This window comes from Schistocerca serialis, chromosome 3 (genome assembly GCF_023864345.2).
Source record: "Schistocerca serialis cubense isolate TAMUIC-IGC-003099 chromosome 3, iqSchSeri2.2, whole genome shotgun sequence".
Taxonomy (NCBI): domain Eukaryota; kingdom Metazoa; phylum Arthropoda; class Insecta; order Orthoptera; family Acrididae; genus Schistocerca; species Schistocerca serialis.
This window is the reverse complement of record NC_064640.1, coordinates 881,633,408-881,654,884: the sequence shown is the minus strand read 5'-3', so window position 1 is coordinate 881,654,884 and position 21,477 is coordinate 881,633,408. Positions and strand designations below refer to the sequence as shown.

Here is a 21,477-nt window from a genome sequence, read left to right as displayed (position 1 = left end):
CACACTGTTAAAAAAAAGAACTGTTACAAATATGCCCTGTAGCTTGCATTCCATTGATTCCAAATTACTGTCATTTGCGACTTCAGTGGTTTTGAGCAGTAGTTCATTGGAGGGTCGAGTGTAGGTCCATAATTTATTCACAGAAACACTAAGGGTGCATTTATGCTGCCACCTCTCTGCTTGCCGGCATGGCACGGTGATGGAAGATCAAGCCCACTGAGTTTTGCTGGTCCATTTAACCTTCACTGTTGCTGCTCACTACAATCCTCACCAGGCAAGCTGGTTTGTGTTTTGCGCTGCAGCCAGTGCTATATGTCCTGAAACTTGAGTTGTGAGTAGCTGCTTCACAGTCACTCCAGGAGCATCATTTTTTACTCTGTTGGGACTCTGATAGCTATGTGAACAGCTGCACGGAAATTATTCTGGATAAGCAGCGAGGCTGCAGCGTAACTGTTAAAAGACACTTGGCAGGCAGTTTTGTGTAATGTACTACACCCCCCCCCCCCCCCCAATCTCTCTCTCTCTCTCTCTCTCTCTCTCTCTGTGTCATTCACCAACAATGGTGACCGTGGGTAGTGCAGAACTGCACTTCATCGCCGAGCACAATGCACACCATTCACCAGCCGTCCTTGCTTCTCAATCATGGCACCATTCCAAGTGCAACCATTTGTTCTGGTGTTAATGGCCGCCTCCTCACTGGACAGAAATTCCTTAGACCAGCTGCTGCTAGTCTGTGACCAATGGTGCTGGATTAAGTGGGGTATTGTGGTGGGTCCGATAGTTATTCTTGGCTCTCAGGTACAGATGTGCCCTCGCCTTCCCATGCAGTCCAACATTGGGCCAGTGTCACATTGGAATACCTAACAAATCTGGATATTGTACAATTTGACCAACCAGAGAGACCTACAGTGAGATCACTTTCAAACTTTGTTAGGTGCTGATCATGCTGCGTGAGATGAGGATGCAGCATCTCCATGTCCTTCACTTTGATCTCTCAATATGTGACAGCGTTCGTGGTCTTTGTATATCCTATCTAAATGCGAACACCACTAATGCATTTAGATGGCTGTTCTACCTGTCACAGAGGACTGTAACTCTAATCATTAACATTTCCACAGATAACTGCAACTGTAATCATTAACATTTCCACTGATTTGTGTGTGTGTGTGTGTGTGTGTGTGTGTGTGTGAGAGAGAGAGAGAGAGAGAGAGAGAGAGAGAGAGAGAGAGAGAGAGAGAGAGAGAGCAAAATTTCGTTGGCTTCTAGGTGCTTCAATTTGATAACAGCTTGTTTTTCAAAGTCTTTGACTATAGTGTGTGTACTTGAACAAAGAGCATTTTTGTGAGCAGAGGATGGACCAGAAAAGGATGTACGTGTGATAAAAGGGACTAGCAGAACCAAAATATTTACTAATGGATTAGAGATAAGTTACCGTGTGACAGTGCATATTCCTTTCAGAAGTTGAAAGCCACTTCTGAAGTTTATATATCTGTGATTACTTTTATATGTAGTTTGGAATAAATTGGCTTTCTCTGTTTTGTCTCACATAAAGGGACAGCAGACATTTTAGGAGTGTGTATTAAACATCTCAAATAAAAGAACTGTATGGAGCAATCATTGATTTGGAAACCAACCTTCAGTTCGTACTCTTTTTAGGTATAGTATGCAAAGTTTGAAGTATGAGGGGGAGGGACTTACCAAAAAACATAGGAAAATCATGCTCGTATTTATGGCAACCATGTGCATATGGTGGTATTGGAGAATAAAGGCCATAAGTTTCAGATGACTTTGCTGGTTATTAAAAAAATTAACAGTTGACTGGACAACACCATAATGTTATCACAAATTTTGTACAAAATAATGACAGTTTAATGGTAGTGCAACGAGTATTCAATCTCCTCTCCCTCCCTCCTCCCTACCAAGTGAAAGAGAATCATACAGTAAAGTTTCGGATAACAACCTTTGAAAAAATTGGATTAGCTCAAAAAAAAGAAATGGGCAGGCAGCTAAGAAATGCATGTGCTGCACAGAATATTGAGACTTTCTATGACTATGTGATTAAACAAAACTGTTATTAGTGGGCATACAGCAAGTCTAATGCACTTCATGGATACCTGTTACACAGTTGCTATGTAGTAGTGTGATGTGCAATTTTGTCATTTGGGGACATAATCCCTTGTCACAAATGAACAACAGATCACAAAGACTGTCATTACATGTTAGTGTGTCAAAATGTTCCAGTATTTTGTTGCATGTACACATCACAGTTTTCCCCAGCTACACAATCACTGTTTTCAATGAGATAGTAGTGCAGCTTCACACACTGTTAGGCAGTGACACATGCAAGAATTGTTCAGTAACTGTAGCATCTCAAGATTGTTGATCTTCTGTGGCTGCAGATATCACCAGATTTTTCCAGTCAGGTTATTTTTTGTTGGCTAGCTTGAGAGTCTCAGCCTGGGGTACCAGATTAATTAAAATAAATAAAGGAGTTGTCAATCTGAAGGTTGGTTTGAACACTGCAGTGTTTTAACTAGCTGTGGGCCTGTTGGCTTCCTTGGACCTTCACACTGACTTATTCAGCCATTTATAGGAGGACCTGCAGTTTAACGAGGACTTCAAAAGCACAGTTGCAACTATAAATTTTTCACATACACTGATAATTGCCAGGGGTTTCGAACCAATGAGTGATGGGAAAAAATCATAGTACCCTCTGGAGATGGACAACCCTGAACCATTAGCTCGTTACTGGACACTAGCCAATTGAGCTGCCAAGCCACAAGATGAATTAAAATGTATTTGAAACAAATTTGCTGGTATTTCAGTTGCGGTGTTGCACAGTCATAGGGAACCTCAGTGACAGCTTTGATGAAAGTGATGTATGACTCCTTCCATAAAACATAATGTTCAAACTATGATGATTTCATTTACAATCCTTAAATGGGAAATAGCAATGGTTTCATTTCTGCCAGTAAAATGTTTGTGCCACATCTCTTTTGCTGTCAGTGCTTCAAAGTTTTTATATTTCAGTGATTCAGTTTTTTGTATCAGTCTTTATCTACATTTTGGTTTATTTGATGCTGCCATTAGTACCACAGGATTATGAGGTCTATTCGAAAAGTGAGGGCTGTTTGCTAGTATTTAAATGTTCACAGCCTGGAGAAAAAGTTGCACAGATGCAGTGTAAAGTATTGATTAAGAAGCCGCAAAAGTCATTGTTTTGATTCAATAATTATATGACTGTGGGTGAAAGCAAACAGCAGTAGTCTGGAAATCATTGCTCCTATCGGGTTGTGAAGCTCATGTTGTAATTTGATTTTTGAATGCAAAAGAAACTACAGCTGCTAAAGTCCATCAAGAGTTGTACCTAGTTTGTAGGTCTTGTGTATTGAGTTAAGGAAAGATGGGACAATAATTCTGAGTCTACAAATATAGGTGTACTAATGTGCACAATGTAGGGCACCAGACAGTTGAAACAGTGCAAGAAGTGGATCAAAACTGCAATCTGTTTGACAATTCATGTTCAACACTCAAGCTGAGGCCTGTTCACCGATCTGCTTGTGCGAGCTGGCTTGTGCTCATGCCTCAGCAGTGAGCAGCCAACCTACTCATGGTGAGTATAAGCAGGGGAAGAGGAATCTGGACAAGGCAGTTCAGCTCAAGAAACTGGTCAATGAGTCTATTCTGTGGCTGCTAATGGTTCTACAGAGATGTATCACTTCACAGTGGCTGTTTAAAACCTTTTGTGGAAAATTTATTTCCTAGAAGTATTGCAGTGATGAGAAATGACAACGAAACAAAAAATTAAATTTATTTTAATTAATGAGGCAGAGAATATCAGAAAGATAAGTACAAAATGTGATATTTGTTATGGTTGATGTAGGAAGTTTAAGTTGACATGAACATGTATTTTGTGACTATTTTATGCACATGTTAAATGTAGAGACACTGTATGTCATCGAATTCTACATTTAAGTTGCTTTTTGCTAAAGTGTCAGTATCTTGTACCACTTTCTGAGCATGGCTAATTAGAAGCTAAGCTTTTAAACTGAAGTCTCTCACTGAGCGTCTGTGGGTAGATTTCATTCTCTTCATTGCGGAAAAAAGTTGCTCACACAAAAGTCCAAACATCAACATAATTGGAGCTTCAAACTTGTGAAGTTGTGGAAATATTTGTCGAAGAAAACTTTTATATGAATTTACAAGATTTATTTTATTATGAAACTACAGGTCTGTAAGTTCTGACTGTACCTATGCATTCTGCACTGACATGTTGTAAATTCATACTGGGATAGCTGATCATCGCTTTGAAGTTTGTAACCCAGCCTAAATGCTGCTTTTTATGGATTTTATAAGAGCTGTTCTCCACTTTCAGCACTAGACCATTAAGTATACGTGCTTGCATTTAAAACTACAGCAGACTTCGCGTATTATCAATCCTCTGAAGACAGAGCACAGTTTGCACTTTCCCTGTGCTACATGATGACATCTCACAGCCCCATTTTACTGTGAGTGCTCACTACTCAGGTGGGGAGTGTGTGTCAGGGCTTGTGCTCACCTAGCTGCTTGCTCTAGCTGAGGAATTTTCTCATTTTGGATGCATCATTATTATGACTTCGTGGAAATGTGAAGTTGATTTGTAGGAAACTGAAACTGCCAATAAAAGCTTTTTTAATGGGTATTTTTTGTGGATGAATGACTCTTACTTTTTGAATATATGTTGTACATTTTGTGCTTTTCTGACAGAGCTTACCTAAATGAGATCCTGATTCATCATATCTGAAGATTACCATAAATAGATTCTGTATTCCTTAGGAATGCGACAATAAATTTTCAGTATTGCCACATTGGGTTCCACATGCTCTAATTCTGTCTTAAAGCTTGTGCACTATTTTCTTTTGTTTGTGTTTTTCTTCTTTCTGGGACTCATAGTGTTTGTTACAATTAGTTAAGGAGGTTTTGCATTACATATGTTCCATTATTTATTTTCTATAGGACCACCAGGTACAGTGCGAGTGGTTCTGGCTATAGTCGAATGATTCATCCATCGCAGCCTGGGATCTGTGGACTGTCAAATCTGGGAAATACATGTTTCATGAACTCTGTCATTCAGGTATGTATTTACCACTATTTAGGTATAGCTAAAAATAATAGCCCCAAAGTTGGTTTAATCCATCCACAGAAACCACTGTTGTTAAGTTTGCTAAAATAACTAAAAGGCAAGAGTTGAAAATTTGTGCCAGACCGGGACTCGAACCCTGATGCTCTGCTTCTCTAGAATGGTTGCTTTGACTGCCTCTGCCATCCAGACTCTTTTTCAGAATTCTTTTACAGAACGTGCAGTCTGTCCTGGGAAGGTTATCCAATGCCCAGCATGGTAGCCAGTCCTTTATTTTTTTTTTTTGGGGGGGGGGGGGGTCATCAGGTACCCATACGGTGGTAGCCCCTTCTGATGCACTGATGACACTATTGATACCAGAGCTGTCACCTGCCAATACATGCTGAGGAGTTGGTGCCTGTTTGTTGGGGGATTCTGGACATTGGCCATCTGACCAGGTTGCCTTGGTTCTGGTTGGGTGATGCCTGTGGGGAGGCATCTGCAACTTGTGATCTCACAGTCGCATTCTTGCTTCCCGAGCACGGGGTCCTGGGTTCGATTCCTGGAGGAGTCAAGGATTTTCACCTGCCTCGAGATGACTGGGTGTTTGGATTTTCCTCATCATTTCATCATCATTCATGAAAGTGGCGAGATGGGACTGAGCAAAGGTTGGGAATTGGTATGGGCACTGATAACCACGCAGTTGAAAACCCCACAAATCAATCATAACCACCACCATCACCTGTGGGGAGGGCCCTTGTTCAGAGTAGGCAGTATCATAGCAATTATTTGGCATCATGAAATGATCAAAGTTATCAGCCAGTGGCCATGAGCCTCTGGCAGTTCCTTCAGAAAGACCACAGTTCTGTGCAGCTCATTATGATCCTAAGAATTTGTATTGCTTGGCCATGCCGTGGGAGGAAAACAAATCAAAGTGATTTGCAGACACTTTGCTCAGTTACGTGTTTGTACCTCTCTCTCCACTGAGACAAAGCTCTTTGTGGATAGTATTGAACATGTATTTGAGGAAATTATAAAGATGTGCCATCGTAATTAAGTCACCAAATCGTACCCAGGCCCGGGCTTTACTATCTAGTGAACAGCTTGGTGATGTACCTATCACTATAACGCCCCATAACAATCTAAAGTTGGTACAGGGATTAATTTTTCACTGAGACCTAATGCTGCAGATGGAGGAAGAATTACGCAAACACTTGGCGAGGTGAAGGATCTGTGTCATTTGTCACTGATACAGGCACAGCCGTCCTTGCTTCCAGAGAAGTTCAGAATCTTGGTCTACCACTCCAGTGTGCTACCACCTGTCTGTGAGAACTGTGGGAACAACCACCATCCCCTAGCTCCAAAACATGCTATCTTAATCCAGGAATGCAAAACCCAGAAACTGAATGTCACAGATAGCCTTTCGTATTTTAAAGCATGGAAAAATATAATCATTTGTATCCAGTGTCAGTGACAAGGATTACCTTTTGTCACTACTGTGGCCAAGTTGTCAACAGTATCTGGCAACCTCTGTGTCAATCTGTCATGTCCTGAGTCTGGCAGTCACATAAATAAACTAGAGCATGGAGGTGATAGGCCCTCACATCTCATGGTTCTTGGAGCACAATCTTTGGGAACAACTCCCCTCACCCAGATGGAGAAGCAGTATCCCTCTCTGACATCTACCACTGACAGGACTCATTTCCTGGAACCCTCTCACTGGAAATCCACAGGTCAGCAGCCCAAAACCAGACAGTGGCTGAAGGAGCCACAGACTCCAGAATGAGATTTTCACTCTGCAGCGGAGTGTGCACTGATACGAAAATTCCTGGCAGATTAAAACTGTGTGCCAGACCGAGACTCGAACTCGGGACCTTTGCCTTTCGTGGGCAAGTGTTCTAGCAACTGAGCTACCCAAGCACAATTCACACCCTTCAGTTGGTAGAACACTTGCCCACGAAAGGCAAAGGTCCTGAGTTCGAGTCTCGGTTCGGCACACAGTTTTAACGAGCCACAGACTGCTTATCTTCTGTTCCTACAACCGAAGCAGATGATCCCTCACAAGATTCTCGACTGCCAAATGTTATGAAAGAGACAAAGAAGAAATCTTGGGAGATACCTACTGCAGTGACCCTTGAGCCACCTGTGCAGTGATCCTGGAGGCACCAGATGCTCCATACCATCGGACTCCAAACCAATGTTTATTGATGTTGTTCTATCCCCATTGGTGACAGTGATCGTGGGACATGATCTGTCCTTGTGGCCTTTAAGGGCACCTTCAATGTGCTGACAATTGCAATCATGTTCTGCTAGAGCCTATCTTTTGTGTCGCCCAAACTGAACATACAGCTCAGGCTCTGCTCTATGGATGCTAATAGGCCTTTCAGTATCCCCAATGTAGGTGTCACTACACTCTTACTGAATTACATATACACCTGCAGTGTTGAGAGCTTTTACTGCATTCTTAGCACACCATACAAAATCTGGGATCTTGTGGACACTCCAGAAGACTGGTTTGATGCCTCCTCGCTGAAGCAACTTGCCTACGAGATCATTGATACCCGTGATATAAGATAAATGCACCACTGGAACTGTTCTTTCAGTTCATTTTCTGTATCTGGCTTGCTGCAGAACTTAGTAGCTTTCCTTCTTGTTTTGTTGTCATATCTTTTGGCTCTTTAAATTCTTGTTTGATATTGTTTTTATCACTGATATGGTGGGCTCAAGTGGTCAGCGTATGGTGTCTGGGATGATGATGATGATGATGATGATGATGATGATGATGATGATATTTGGCGTGTTGGTACCAGTTAGTGTGCATAGTTTTCTGGTAGATCTTGTTAGCTTGGAATTGGTAGTTCTGTAGACCTTCACACCCAGGAATGGAATTGCACCATTACAGTCTGGTTGTAGAATGCACTGGATGTTCTTATGCATACTTATAATATGCTGATGGAACTTCCACAACTCTGCTTTTCGTGTGACCAAATGACGAATTTATCATCCATGTATCACAACCAAGAGTGTGGTCAGAATTACACAGAGCTTAAAGCAGTTTACTCATGTGACTACATAAAGATGTCTCCATAGCATGAATGTTATGTCCATTTGGGGCAGCACAACAGATCAGCACTAGTGCAGTATCATTGCAGTTGTAGGCTGGATATCAAGTTGTAAGAAACATAAGTACTTGCAAGATGGCCATGGATATGCACACAAAAAGTAAGAGAGCCAATCAAAATCATGGAGCAGCCTGATATCAACTGGGAAGACAGGTATAGGCCTCTGGTGTTCTGGCAGCCAGTAATCCTGGTACAAAGGGCCATGTACCTCTACATCAAAAGACTTACTCCACAAGCCACTGTTCAGTGCATGGTGGAGGGTATCGTGTACCACTAATAGACCTTACCTTTCCTGTTCCACTCGCAAATAGAGCGAGGGAGCAATGACTGTATGTAAGCCATAGTACAAGCCCTAATTTCTCATCTTATCTTCATGGTCTATATGCAAAATGTACATTGCCAGCAGTAGAATCGACTGCAGTCTGCCTCAAATGCTAGGTCTCCAGATTTCCACAATAGTGCCTCGGGAAAAGATGATTGTCTTCCTTACTGGGGTTCCCATTTAAGTTCACAAAGCATCTACATGATTCTTGCATACTGATTGAACCTCCCTATAACAAATGTAACAGCACACCTCTGAACTGCTTCAGTGTCTTCCTTTAATCTGACGTAGTGAGGGGTCCCAATCACTCAGGCAGTACTCTGGAAAGGGTCACACTAGCGTTCTGTATGCAGTCTCCTTTATAGATGAGCTACACTTTCACAAAATTCTGCCAATAAAATGAAGTTGAGCATTCACTTTCCCAGTCACCAATGTGATGTGCTCATTCCATTTTATATCGCTTTGCAACAATATGCCTACGTATTTAATTGATATGACTGTGTCGAGTGACACACTACTGTTTCCATATTCAAATGTTAAAGGAGCATTTTTCCTGCTCATTTTCATTAACTTACATTTTTCTACACTTAGAGGAAGCTCCCATTCATGAGACTAACTAGAAATTATGTCTAAGTCTCCTAGTATCCTCCTATAATTTCTCAACGATGATAACTTCCTGTATACCACAGCATCATCACTATAAATTGCTGTTCACGCTGTCCATTAGAACATGCTGGGTTCTTTTACTTAAAAATTCATTGACACACACTCATATCCGGCATCCTAATCTCATGTCCAGATGCACAATTGCGGGGCAGCAGCTTTATCAGACACTGCCATTACAATCAAGCTCAAGTCCAAAGCTGGGTCACCAGTGAAGCTATTACACTTGTTACTGAAAGGATGTTTGGTACTGACATCAATGTGCAGCCAGAACAGAACTGACCTCCTGGACAGTGTGTGCAGGTATTTATAGAAACATCAAATATTTCAGAATATACAAACATTACAAACGTAAAGTATCACAAAACCTTTCAGAAATTGTAAGTACTAAATAACAAACAAGTGCTAATGGTTGGGTTTGAACTGGCGATCCACAACACACCACAGCTCTTGGCATTGCTCCATCTTCGTCCGCAGCTCGTGGTCGTGCGGTAGCGTTCTCGCTTCCCGTGCCTGGGTTCCCGGGTTCGATTCCCGGCGGGGTCAGGGATTTTCTCTGCCTCGTGATGACTGGGTGTTGTGTGCTGTCCTTAGGTTAGTTAGGTTTAAGTAGTTCTAAGTTCTAGGGGACTGATGACCATAGATGTTAAGTCCCATAGTGCTCAGAGCCATTTAAACCATTTTTTTGCTCCATCTTCTGGAAAAAACAGCAACCTGCTGTTTCAGAAGTTCTCATTGAAGCTGACTACGTTGCCCTGGATCTAGAACTTGTCAGTAGTTCTCTGTATGGCAGCACTGGCAGATTCTCAGGTGCTGGTCATATTGTTATAGCCTCTTCACCATGGTGAGCATTGAAGACAGCCCCTTCTATGGAAGTTTCATGATGATTCAATGAGTCTTCAGTTTCTTGGAATCTCCCATCATTGATATGTGGCCCTGGATGGTAGTAGAGCTTTGTACGGAGGACGCATGTGTCTCGGTGCTTTTGTCTTCCTGGTTAAGGGCCATAATCCTTGACTTCAGTGTGACGTCTGACAAGCGCCGAGGGAGGCAGTGTTGACCAAAATAGCACTTAAGTAACTTCTCTAATAGTCCCACTTTCCACACAAGCATAACAATCCATTCTGAGTCTCCTGTGCTGTATCACACTGGCTTTTCCTTGACATTACAGTGCTCTTGGTCTTTCTCATGGACGTCCAGGATCCATATGTGAGCCAGCTGTGTTGCTCCTTCGGGCCTCGTAATGAGATGTTTCAAGTATTCATCCTGAGTATTGTCCTGTTTAAAATTATCCATTGTCACTTCAACCTCACAGCTGTGGAGCAAAAAGAATGGTGTAAAGCTCGTAGTGTCTTCCTTTGCTGTTTCGTATGTGAATGTCACAATGGGCAGTGCTGTATCCCCATCTGTCTGTTCGACATCGATGTACATCGAGAGCACATCTGCCAGTGTCTTATTGAAGAGTTCTGGGAGGCCATTTGTCTATGGATGGTAGGCAGTTGTCATACTATGGGTGATGTAGCAGCATGAAATTGTCTCCGATTGTAATCTCTTCCGGAAAACTTTACGGCAGTCTGATATCGGCAATTTATGGTGCTTCTACAGTCTGCACATCTTTGATGACAGAGTAGTGGGTGAGGTATTCAGTGCAGACTATTATCCATAAATTCTCATTTGTTCATTTGTTGACTTCAGGAACCCCCCCCCCCCCCCCCTGCCCAAGAGGTCAATTCCAGTCTGAAGGAATGGTTCTTCTACAGGTGGGATTGATACCACATGTCCCGGAGGTTATTGCTTCATTTACTTCTGTCATTACCATACCTTGGATTGGTAGAGGCCTGGCCAGTGATATCTGTATCTGATTCTGTCTATAGAGTTTTCACAAATACCAGGTGACCAGGTGTTGGAGCCTCATGGAAATATTTCAGGATAGCTGGCTGTAGATGAGGTGGATGACAAGCAACCATTTTTACCCCATATGATCATAGCTCTTCTTACACAATACTCAGTTAATTAACTGGATTTATCTTTTGGTCTGTTCCTCACTCTTAAAGGCCTCTGTGGTGTTCAGCAGTACTGGATCTTCTCTCTCTGTTCAGCAACAGTGTCATTTAATGCAGCAATACTACTGAGATTTCATCCAGGGTGCAGTATTCTGCCAAAAGATTCCTTGAAAGGCAGTCAGTGTCCTTGTGTTTGCGTCTTCTTTTGTATTCCACTGTGATGACATATTCCTGAAGCCTCAGTGCCCATCAAACCAGTCAGCCCAACAGATCCATCAGTTTGGTCGCTTCACTTAATTTTCCTGACGTAAGCAGATAGGCCAGTGGCTGGTACCTCTGTACAGCGATGGTACATATCTACAGCAATTTGGGCAGTGACCTTGCCCATGGTATGGCAATGGTCTTCATCTCACAGGTTGACTGTAATTGTCTGCAGCTGACTGGCATAGATAGAGCTGTCATAATGGTTGACATCTGGCAGTGTAGTAGGTATCGAAAACTCGCATTCTTTCTTAGCAGTAACTTACGTGTCCTGGGTGTCCTCAGTGTGAATACACTGGTACTTTGTCCTCTGTCCTCCAAGTGTCTGTTCTTCTGCAGGGTGTAGGAGTTGGTTGTACCTCCTTTGGTCAGGTACTGGGTTGTTGTTTGATGGCTGCAGCATAAGGCTGAGTTGGCAGGATACATTCTTCCATTTGTGTTCGGCTGCTGAGAGCAGTTGGTGCTAAAGACTGATACATTTCTTCTTCGACATTCTCTATTACCTCCCAACACTAAGTTGACATTCATGGTTCCTACCTCATTTGTTCAGTTTGGATTCCGTAGAAATATTGAAAAAGTGAGGCAATACTGACCCTACAACTTATCTTAGAAGCTAGATTAAGGAAAGGCAAACCTACGTTTCTAGCATTTGTAGACTTAGAGAAAGCTTTTGACAATGTTGACTGGAATACTCTCTTTCAAATTCTGAAGGTGGCAGGGGTAAAATATAGGGAGCAAAAGGCTATTTCTAATTTGTATAGAAACCAAATGGCAGTTATAAGAGTTGAGGGGCATGAAAGGGAAGCAGTGGTTGGGAAGGGAGTGAGACAGGGTTGTAGCCTCTCCCCGATGTTATTCAATCTGTATAGTGAGCAAGCAGTGAAGGAAACAAAAGAAAAATTTGGAGTAGGTATTAAAATTCATGGAGAAGAAATAAAAACTTTGAGGTTTGCCGATGACATTGTAATTCTGTCAGAGACAGCAAAAGGCTTGGAAGAGCAGTTGAATGGAATGGATAGTGTCTTGAAAGGAGGATATAAGATGGACATCAACAAAAGCAAAACAAGAATAATGGAATGTAGTCGAATTAAGTTGGGTGATGCTGAGGGTATTAGATTAGGAAATGAGACACTTAAAGTAGTAAAGGAGTTTTGCTATTTGGGGAGCAAAATAACTGATGATGGTCGAAGTAGAGAGGATATAAAATGTAGACTGGCAATGGGAAGGAAAGCGTTTCTGAAGAAGAGAAATTTGTTAACATAGAGTATAGATTTAAGCGTCAGGAAGTCGTTTCTGAAAGTATTTGTATGGAGTGTAGCCATGTATGGAAGTGAAACTTGGACGATAAATAGTTTAGACAGGAAGAGAATAGAAGCTTTCGAAATGTGGTGCTACAGAAGAATGCTGAAGATAAGGTGGGTAGATCACGTAACTAATGAGGAGGTATTGAATAGGATGGGGGAGAAGAGAAGTTTGTGGCACAACTTGACTAGAAGACGGGATCAGTTGGTAGGACATGTTTTGAGGCATCGCGGGATCACAAATTTAGCATTGGAGGGCACCGTGGAGGGTAAAAATCGTAGAGGGAGACCAAGAGATGAATACAGTAAGCAGATTTAGAAGGATGTAGGTTGCAGTAGGTACTGGGAGATGAAGAAGCTTGCACAGGATAGAGTAGCATGGAGAGCTGCATCAAACCAGTCTCAGGACTGAAGACCACAACAACAACAACAACCACCTCGTTTGTAGCCGGTCTGACATTTTTGGCTGCCATATGGTGCTGTATCTCTTGGCATTTGAGACAGGTGAGCTCATAGAGGTCTTGCACATCTGCCATGGGGAATACATTTTGCAGTTGGTCATACCTCTTCCATCTGACTCTTTACTGTTGCATTATATTCACTGGTACCATTTGATAAATTCCTCTGTCTTTGTGACTTCCTTTACTAGAAGAGCTTGGTACATGTCTTCTGCAGCTCCTTTCATCATATGTGAGATTTTGTTAGGTTCATGATGTGGTATAGGGACAAAATATTTTATGTGTATGACTGTATCATTTCCTCATGAGGTTCAGCCATGTTCTTCAGTGTTTCTTGTGCTAAGTGGACTTGTTCCTGCTTGTTGCCAAAGATTCTCACCGGTTCAGCCTGGAACTTATCCCAGCTATGAGCTTCTCTTCACCTTTCTTAAACCGCTGCTGAACTGTACTATCCAATAAAAGGGCACATTTGCCAACCAAACACACGATGTCATTCCACCTGTTTTATTTGGTGACGTTCAAATCCTTTCAGCTATTTTTTCAGGTCCTGACCAGCATCTTTAGAAAACACTGATGGATGCCTGATGTGCAGCTGACTTACTGCTGGTTTGGAGCCAATCTATCTCCTGAATATACAGATCTGAGGAATGATGCACTACTTACATTGTGATTCCTGTCAGTGTAGGCGACGGCTTTTGTTTCATAGTTGGAACCGTGGTGATGTAGATGTTTTTAAGTACCCCAGTGTCTCCACCAAATCATGTCACTTGTATATCACTAGTCCAAATCCAAAGGCATGGACATCAATTAAGTGCAATGGTTATGACTGAAAGTACATTTATTACTGACACTGTTGTACAACTGGAACAGAACTGACCTCCTGGACGGAGAGTCAAGCTACTTATACAAACATAGAATATTTCTGAATGCTGGTATTTATAAAAACATAAAATATTGCAGAATTTTCAAAATATTTCAAGAACATTCTGGAAATTATAAATACTGAATAATAAATAATTGCTAGTGGTCAGGCTTGAACTGGTGATCCTCAGCACACCAGGCAGACACACTGACCACGACACTACACGCACTACAGCTTGCGGCAGTACTGATGTACTCACACCACAGCTAGTCAGTCTGTGCTTTGAGGGAGGCTACTTAAACTTGGCTGAAACATTAATTCATTTTAGTATTTTATAAGGTGAAGTAGCAGTACACCCAGAAAAGATTTAAATGAGAACAACATTTGTTTCCAGGAACTTGCAGTGCTTTTACAGAGGAGCAAAAAGCCATTAATAGAGCCTTCCTCAACCATGTTTTAATTTGTGTGAGCAATGTCCAAATTGTTGATTGATGTCATTTTTGTCACTCTGAGATAACTGCTATACTTTATCTCTGATGTTAGTTGTACTGCCTGTAGGTCCCAAGTCATGTGGGTATCGCAGGGAGTGAACTGGCCAACCATTTGCCTAGGTGAGGTATTACGTACCTAGCATTTGCATTGACAATCCGACGTGTAGATTTGCACTTGCAAATAAGACCTCTTCTCACTCTGAGATGTAAAAATATCTGGTTGGCTATTGCCTTCTCTAATTAACTCTGCAGTATTGAGGAAACTATGGTGCTCGCTCCTCCTCCCACCCCTCCTGTAAGGAATCCATTGTTCTCTGTCGCCTCAACATCGTTCGTACCCGGTTAACCATATGTTCATATGTTATTGTATGTAATGAGCCACCCCCACATTGTTTTGTGGCTCCTTAGAGATAGTAGTACTTTGCCTCTAATATTGGCAGATGACACTCAGACAGTTGAACTGGTTCCCCATTTTCTCTGTAGAGGTGATCAGAGTCTGCTATCCATGAAAATGCTAATTAAGCTCACATCAACCAAGAAGAATGGAGGAAGACAAGACTGGGCTTCCAAACAAGGGAAGTTCTTTGGGAAGCTGGAGCGCTTGTAAGATCATAACTCCACAATGTAAGTCATTATGAGGAAGCTCTACTATCACAGATATGGAATCAAATAAATATCACAGTCCATACTACAGTTAATACTCTCACTTCTCCAGAAGTACATGTACACTAACCGTTTCAATGCTCCAAACATATATATACTAATTTGCTGTGAAAAATACTTACAGCAGTTCCTTGCTACAATTGTGTAGATGATGCATATAATGCCTACTATCTGGGTAGTGAATTGGAGATAATTGTTGCATAAATATGCAGTCTAATTTCCAGAATACTGGAAATGCCTAGTTCCCTTTAGAGTTCATTTGCATCATAACATTACCTAGTTTGTGTGCTGCACTTTCCATGTTATCGAATAAATTGACATGACATTACTGTCCATTTACAGAAAATGAGCTGTGCTGAGTCTTCCAAATCAAAGTTACGACAAGGACTTCATCGTGCCCAATCCAACTGATTATGATTGCACTGATAGTGATACTGATGAGCTTGTAGGTGAACCCATCATCACAAATATTCAACATATTAGTGAACCAGCAAATGCTGCACCAGTAAAATGCATATCCAGATTTTGATGTTACTTTCACTACTTCCTTCAGTTCCGAAGAACAGCCTGAGCATATGCCTGACAAATCTGCTAAGAGACACAAAACAGATGATTTTGTATGAAAATACTCTAATTTGGATCCCACAGTGTATAATTTTGATAAGTGATTCCAGTTTTGTAATCATCAATTTAGACAATTCATCTTCTGTCTATGACCAGGAAGCAGTTTTTTTAGCCAAGAAATTGTAAACTATGTAACTGAACAATGTAATTTATATTACAAGCACCTTTACAGTGATGCCAGTGAAAAGTAAACCCTGTGACATTGGACAAACACAAAAGTGTTCCCTGGCCATAAATTTTCTGGTGGTTCAAATGAGAAAAGTTATTGGACCAACGATCTGTTACTGCTAGGTTTGTGCAAATCATACAAAGAGATATATACATTCTCTTACTAAGAATGTTATACTTTATTGATGATGAGGATGCTGTAGAAGACAAAATGTGGAAAAGAAGGTAAATTGTGGATCATCTAAGAAAAGCATTTCCAGATGCTTCCTATCTTTTTAAAACTTTATGCATTGCTGGGAATTTAGTTCTCTGTAAAGGTCTGTTTTCTTCAAACAGTACATTCCATCCAAACACAATAGATATGGCACAAAGCTTTTTGTGTTATGTGATTGTGTTTGACTTCAGTATTTATGTGGCTGCAGTAATGGACAGAAAGAAAAACTGATTTTGGTGTAAATGTTGGAATATCTGGAAGCATTGTTCTTACTTTACTAGAACTTTACCTTGAAAACTACACAGTCAAGAGTAGTATGTAGAAAACTGGTATCCATACTACCTAGGACCAAGACGGATGTAAGAACCTATGCAGAGAAATACGGGATGTATCAAAAAGAATCATCCAATTAACAAAAAAATCATAACTATTGTGTTATTTGAAATGTGTGTGTAAACAACATACTGTTGAAAACAGCAAGCACTCAAGTTTCACATGGTTCCCGCTAGGTAGCAGCAGCAGTGTGAGCCCACTTAAGTTCTAGTAAAAATTGTTTCAGGACAGCAGAAAGCGTTTTGTGTGCTACATTTTGTGCTGTGCTTGTCAGTAATAACTGTTCAGCATGACTTTTTTACTTGGTATGCTGTGGATACTCCTACAGCACAGAGCATTAGATGATGGCATGAACAATTCTGAGAAATAGGTTGTTTGTGTAAAGGCAAATCGCGGGGCAGTCTTCAAGTGTCTGACACAGATGTTGAACGCATCAACCATAGTTTCACTAAGAGTCCGCAGAAATTGGTTCGCCATGCAGGTTGACAGCTCAACATGCTCCCGATGTCTGTCTGGTGCGTGTTGCATCAATGTTTATACATGAAACCATACAAAATTCATCTACTGCAAGCATTTCGTGAAGGTGACGAACAACAGTGTGTGGAGTTCTGTAATTTTGTTCGTGGCAAAATGGAGGATGATAGTTTAGTTTAGTGATGAGTCAACATTCAATTTAAATGGAGTGGGCCGTCATAATGTGAGAATAAGTAGTATAGAACAACCACATGAAGTTGTACAACATGAATTTTGTGCAGTTGCACAGGAAAATGTGTGTGGTCCATTTCTCTTTGCCAAGAACACTGTTAAAGGAACCACATATCTCAATATGTTTGGGAACTTTCTTTTCCCACAGTTGGAGACTGATTCGAATGACTTCATTTACCAACAGGACGGGGCACTGTCACACAGGCATCTGGAATTGCAGGAATTTTTAAATCAAAGGATTACTGAATGATGGATCGGTCACACTGGACCAAATGATACAGCTGTACATTACTGCTCTCCAAGGTCACTGGACATGATTTTATGCAACTATTTCTTGTGGGGGTTTATAAAAGGCTCTGTTTATATGCCTCTGTTACCAACAACAATGAATGAACTGAGACATCACAGAACAGTAGCTGTGGAAGCTGTAACTCAAGACATGCTCATTGCAGTGTGGAAAAAATTTGAATACTGCATTGACATAGCCTGTGCATCTCAAGGGGGGGGCCATATTGAACACCTTGAAAAGGTATGAAAAAAGCTTTTTGAATTTCCCTTTCATCAGAAAACAAAATTCATTGTATATGTTTATTATAGTTCAATTCTTTTATCTTGGTGGCTCGCGCATGCCTGCCTAGACGTGGGAGATTGCTGCGTTGCCAGTTGCACACGACGCACGCGCCAAGAGAAGCAGGCCATAGTATAGCATAGTTCGCAAGCTTACGTTTAGGGGGGAGCGCGCAGTTCATGAAGTAAAGCCACCACGGCCGCATTAACCCTTTCGCTGCTACAAAGACGTGCTCCCTGCATTCCGCGCTGTGGGCGATTTTGTCACTGCACTGCTCGCCTGTGCAGACACATTGTGTTCCGACTGCTTTGACACTCTTTATCATTCGATTCCACAAAAACTATTTGGCTCAAAAATTAGATTTTTACCTACCTTCTTGACTGATGCCTTCCCCCATAAATGACTTAATTTTGTTTCGATGTTCAACGCAGTTATTATGCAGCATTAAATATAGTAAACCATTGCACGAAATTTTGAAGAGTTTGCAGAGGTAAAGTCCATAGAGTATACTTTTCGGATGGTCGATTTTAGTTTCCACAATGTTGAGAATGAAATGTGGACAAGATACCTATATATTTCATTTAATTTAAGTACCACATAAGTGTCGTATGTAATATTGAGAAATATTCCACCTTTCGCGACTGTAACAAAAGTTTTACTTACACTGGGCATGTTTGGCTTTATTTTAAAGCACTTCAATCAATCAAAAGGAAGTAGACAAAATACATTAAACAAAACTGTGGACTTACAAAAACATTAGGACTTGAATATACCGTCTGTCAGTGAAGTGCTCAGAGCTATGTCAAATATAATTTTGTGTGTGGCACACACAAACAGCATTTATTTGCTAAAACACTGATGAGCCAACACAAACGTTGAATATTGTGCTACCGCAGCACAAAACTACGAAAGGTGACTTGGCAATGGAGGACACAAAATACAGTCCTCTTATGATGCTTCAAAAGAGAGAAACGCGTCTGGTCTAAATAAGTCGCTTATTACAGTTGCAGAAGAGGGATATATTTCAATACCATTGGTAAAACTGTGACTGTGGAACAAAAACAAGAAATAGAACATGAATACCATTGTGTATGTGCCATACCTTTCACCGATGGAAGTGCTTTAAAATAAAGTCAAACGCGCCATGTGGCAATAAAACTTTTATTACAGTCGCGAAAGACGGAATATTTCTCAATATTACATACGACACCTAAGTGGTACTTAAATTAAATGAGATATTGTTATACAGTATATATTATATGAAATTTAGGTATCTTGTCCACATTTCATTCTCAACGTTGTGGCAACTAAAATCGACCATACGGAAAGTATACGCTATGGACTTTTACTTCTGCAAACTCTTCAAAATTTCGTGCAATGGTTTACTGCATTTAATGCTGCGCATCAAAACAAAATTAAGTCATTTATGGGGGGAAGGTATCAGTCAAGAAGACGTGTAAAAATCAAATTTTTTGGCCAAATAGTTTTTGTGAAATCGAATTATAAGTGTGTCAAAGCAGTGGGAACAACATGTGTCTGCACAGGCGAGAAGTGCAGTGATGACAAAATCGCGCACAGCGCGGAATGCGGGGAGCACGTGTCTGCAGCAGCGAAAAAGTTAATGAAGAGCCAAAGCACTAGAAATTTCATTCAAACGAATAAAATTCGTGAAGTAAAGCACTCCAATATTGTTTTTAAATAAAGAAAATTTTACGCACCGCACAAGGTGTGAACTCATAACCTTTCACTTGGCAGCTCAACACTTTAACCATTCCGCTACCTCAGCTCATCGAACAGTTTAACTCCATAAGGAGTCTAACACCTCACGCAACTACTTATAAACACTGTTGGTATGACTATGAATTACTCACGCTTCGTCGAAGTACAATAGGAAATAAACAATTACCGCTGTTCTTTATTGCGAAAAGGCAGTTCGTGAGATTGAAACACACACCTTTCCTTGCTATCGCCTGAATTAGGAGTCTTATTGCTTGTTTGGTTTAATTAATAGAATATGAAGCAATTGGTATAAAGAATGCTTTTTCCAAACTTTCTATAAAAGAAAGTCTGCTATCAAGACATTGCTTTTGTTCTATTACTTTATTTATGACGGAACGTTTCTAAAACTGAAGACACTCGTCCGTGCTCTCAGCTCTACACTGCAGTCAAGATCTGGCAACGTCGTTCTCTGTTCATTGGCTGACTGTGTTTTGTGACGTCAGATGCGCAGAACGAACCTAAACTCGGCCGCCAAGATATATGACACGCACTTTAGTTTCAGAAATATAGACGTGCCAATTCAGATGGTTCTTGTTGATACATCTTGTACAATCACACAAGTCACTGGCCACACAGTTTATTAAGACTGTCTGTGATGACATAGAACAACAAAATCACACTCAGTCACAGTCACAATCTTCAGGAAACTCCACTGCATCATCAACAAATTTTACTATCTTATGGGAGTGCTAGATGGTGAGAATGGCAACCCTATCAGAGACAAGGAAGATGATGATACAGCATGGAAACAGTACTGTGAGAAGTTGTTCTGTTAACAACAGTTGTGACACTCAAGCAGCTGAACAACTTCTGATGGAACATCCACTCTTATGCACTGAAATAGAGAACACAATTCAATACCTGAAGAATTATAAATCCCCAGTTCGTGATGGTATATATGGGGAGATGATCAAAGAAATGGGGCAGGATGGTGTTGATGTGTTGCATGTATTGTGTAAAAGTATGGGAAACAGGGGAATGACAAGAAGACTTGTCAGTCTCTCTCTTCATCCCCTTGTAGAAAGAATAAAGGGTCAATCAGGAACTGCTCCAGCTACAGAACTGTTGCTCTCATATCCCACAAAAGTAAAATTTTGCTTGGCATATTGACTCTGCTTTTGAAGCAGTACATTCAGTCTCGCATATTTTGAGAACAAGCAGGTTTTGTTGAAGGAAAAGGAACTTGTGGATGGAACCTCAATGTACAACAAATAATTAAGAAATCACAATTGTTCTGTGTTTCCATTTTCATCTGCTTCCTTGACATAGGGAAGCCTTTGACTGTGTTAACTGTAAAAAGTTGTGGTAGGTGCTTATAGAGTTCAGTGTCCCTCCACACTTGATAGCACTGATCAGAAGTCTATACAATAACCAACTTGCAGCTGTCAAACCAAGTGGTGGTATGCCTCTCTTCTTCAGTGTATCTAAAGGTTTCAGTGTCAGACAGGGTTGTGTCTTGACACATTTACTTTTTGGTGATGTCACAAGTTGCTGTTCATAAAATGGATGAAAAAAGAACTGTGTGTCCATTATTAAGCAACTTGATGCGTCTAGGTGCCATTCTTCTCATGTCGTCCAAAAAATTCTTAATTTCTTTGGCGATATTGTGAGAAGAGATGGAGAAAATCTATGAAAAATAATCGTGGAACAACGGATTGAGGGCACGAGACCAAGGGAGAGAGCAGTGAGCAGATGGATACAGTAAATCAAGATGATCTCTGGTCTGCCTCTTCAACAGGCTCTAAGAGAATCTGATAACTGTCTGGGTTGGCAGCACTTGGTTCGTGGAGTCATGATGCTCAGCAATGAGTGTTATGACTTGAGGTGGTGGTGGTGGTGTTG

General features: G+C 41.0%; 1 protein-coding gene across 4 annotated transcripts in view; it reads left to right on the top strand.

The window, feature by feature from the left end:
• Positions 1 to 21,477, top strand: part of LOC126471102 (ubiquitin carboxyl-terminal hydrolase 15-like) — a 184,954-nt gene that overhangs the window by 69,164 nt on the left and 94,313 nt on the right. For all 4 annotated transcript variants that reach the window (XM_050099175.1, XM_050099179.1, XM_050099178.1 and 1 more), the window contains exon 7: positions 4,996 to 5,113. In XM_050099175.1, the coding sequence (XP_049955132.1) occupies positions 4,996 to 5,113 (118 nt within the window). The remainder of the gene's footprint in view (positions 1 to 4,995; positions 5,114 to 21,477) is intronic.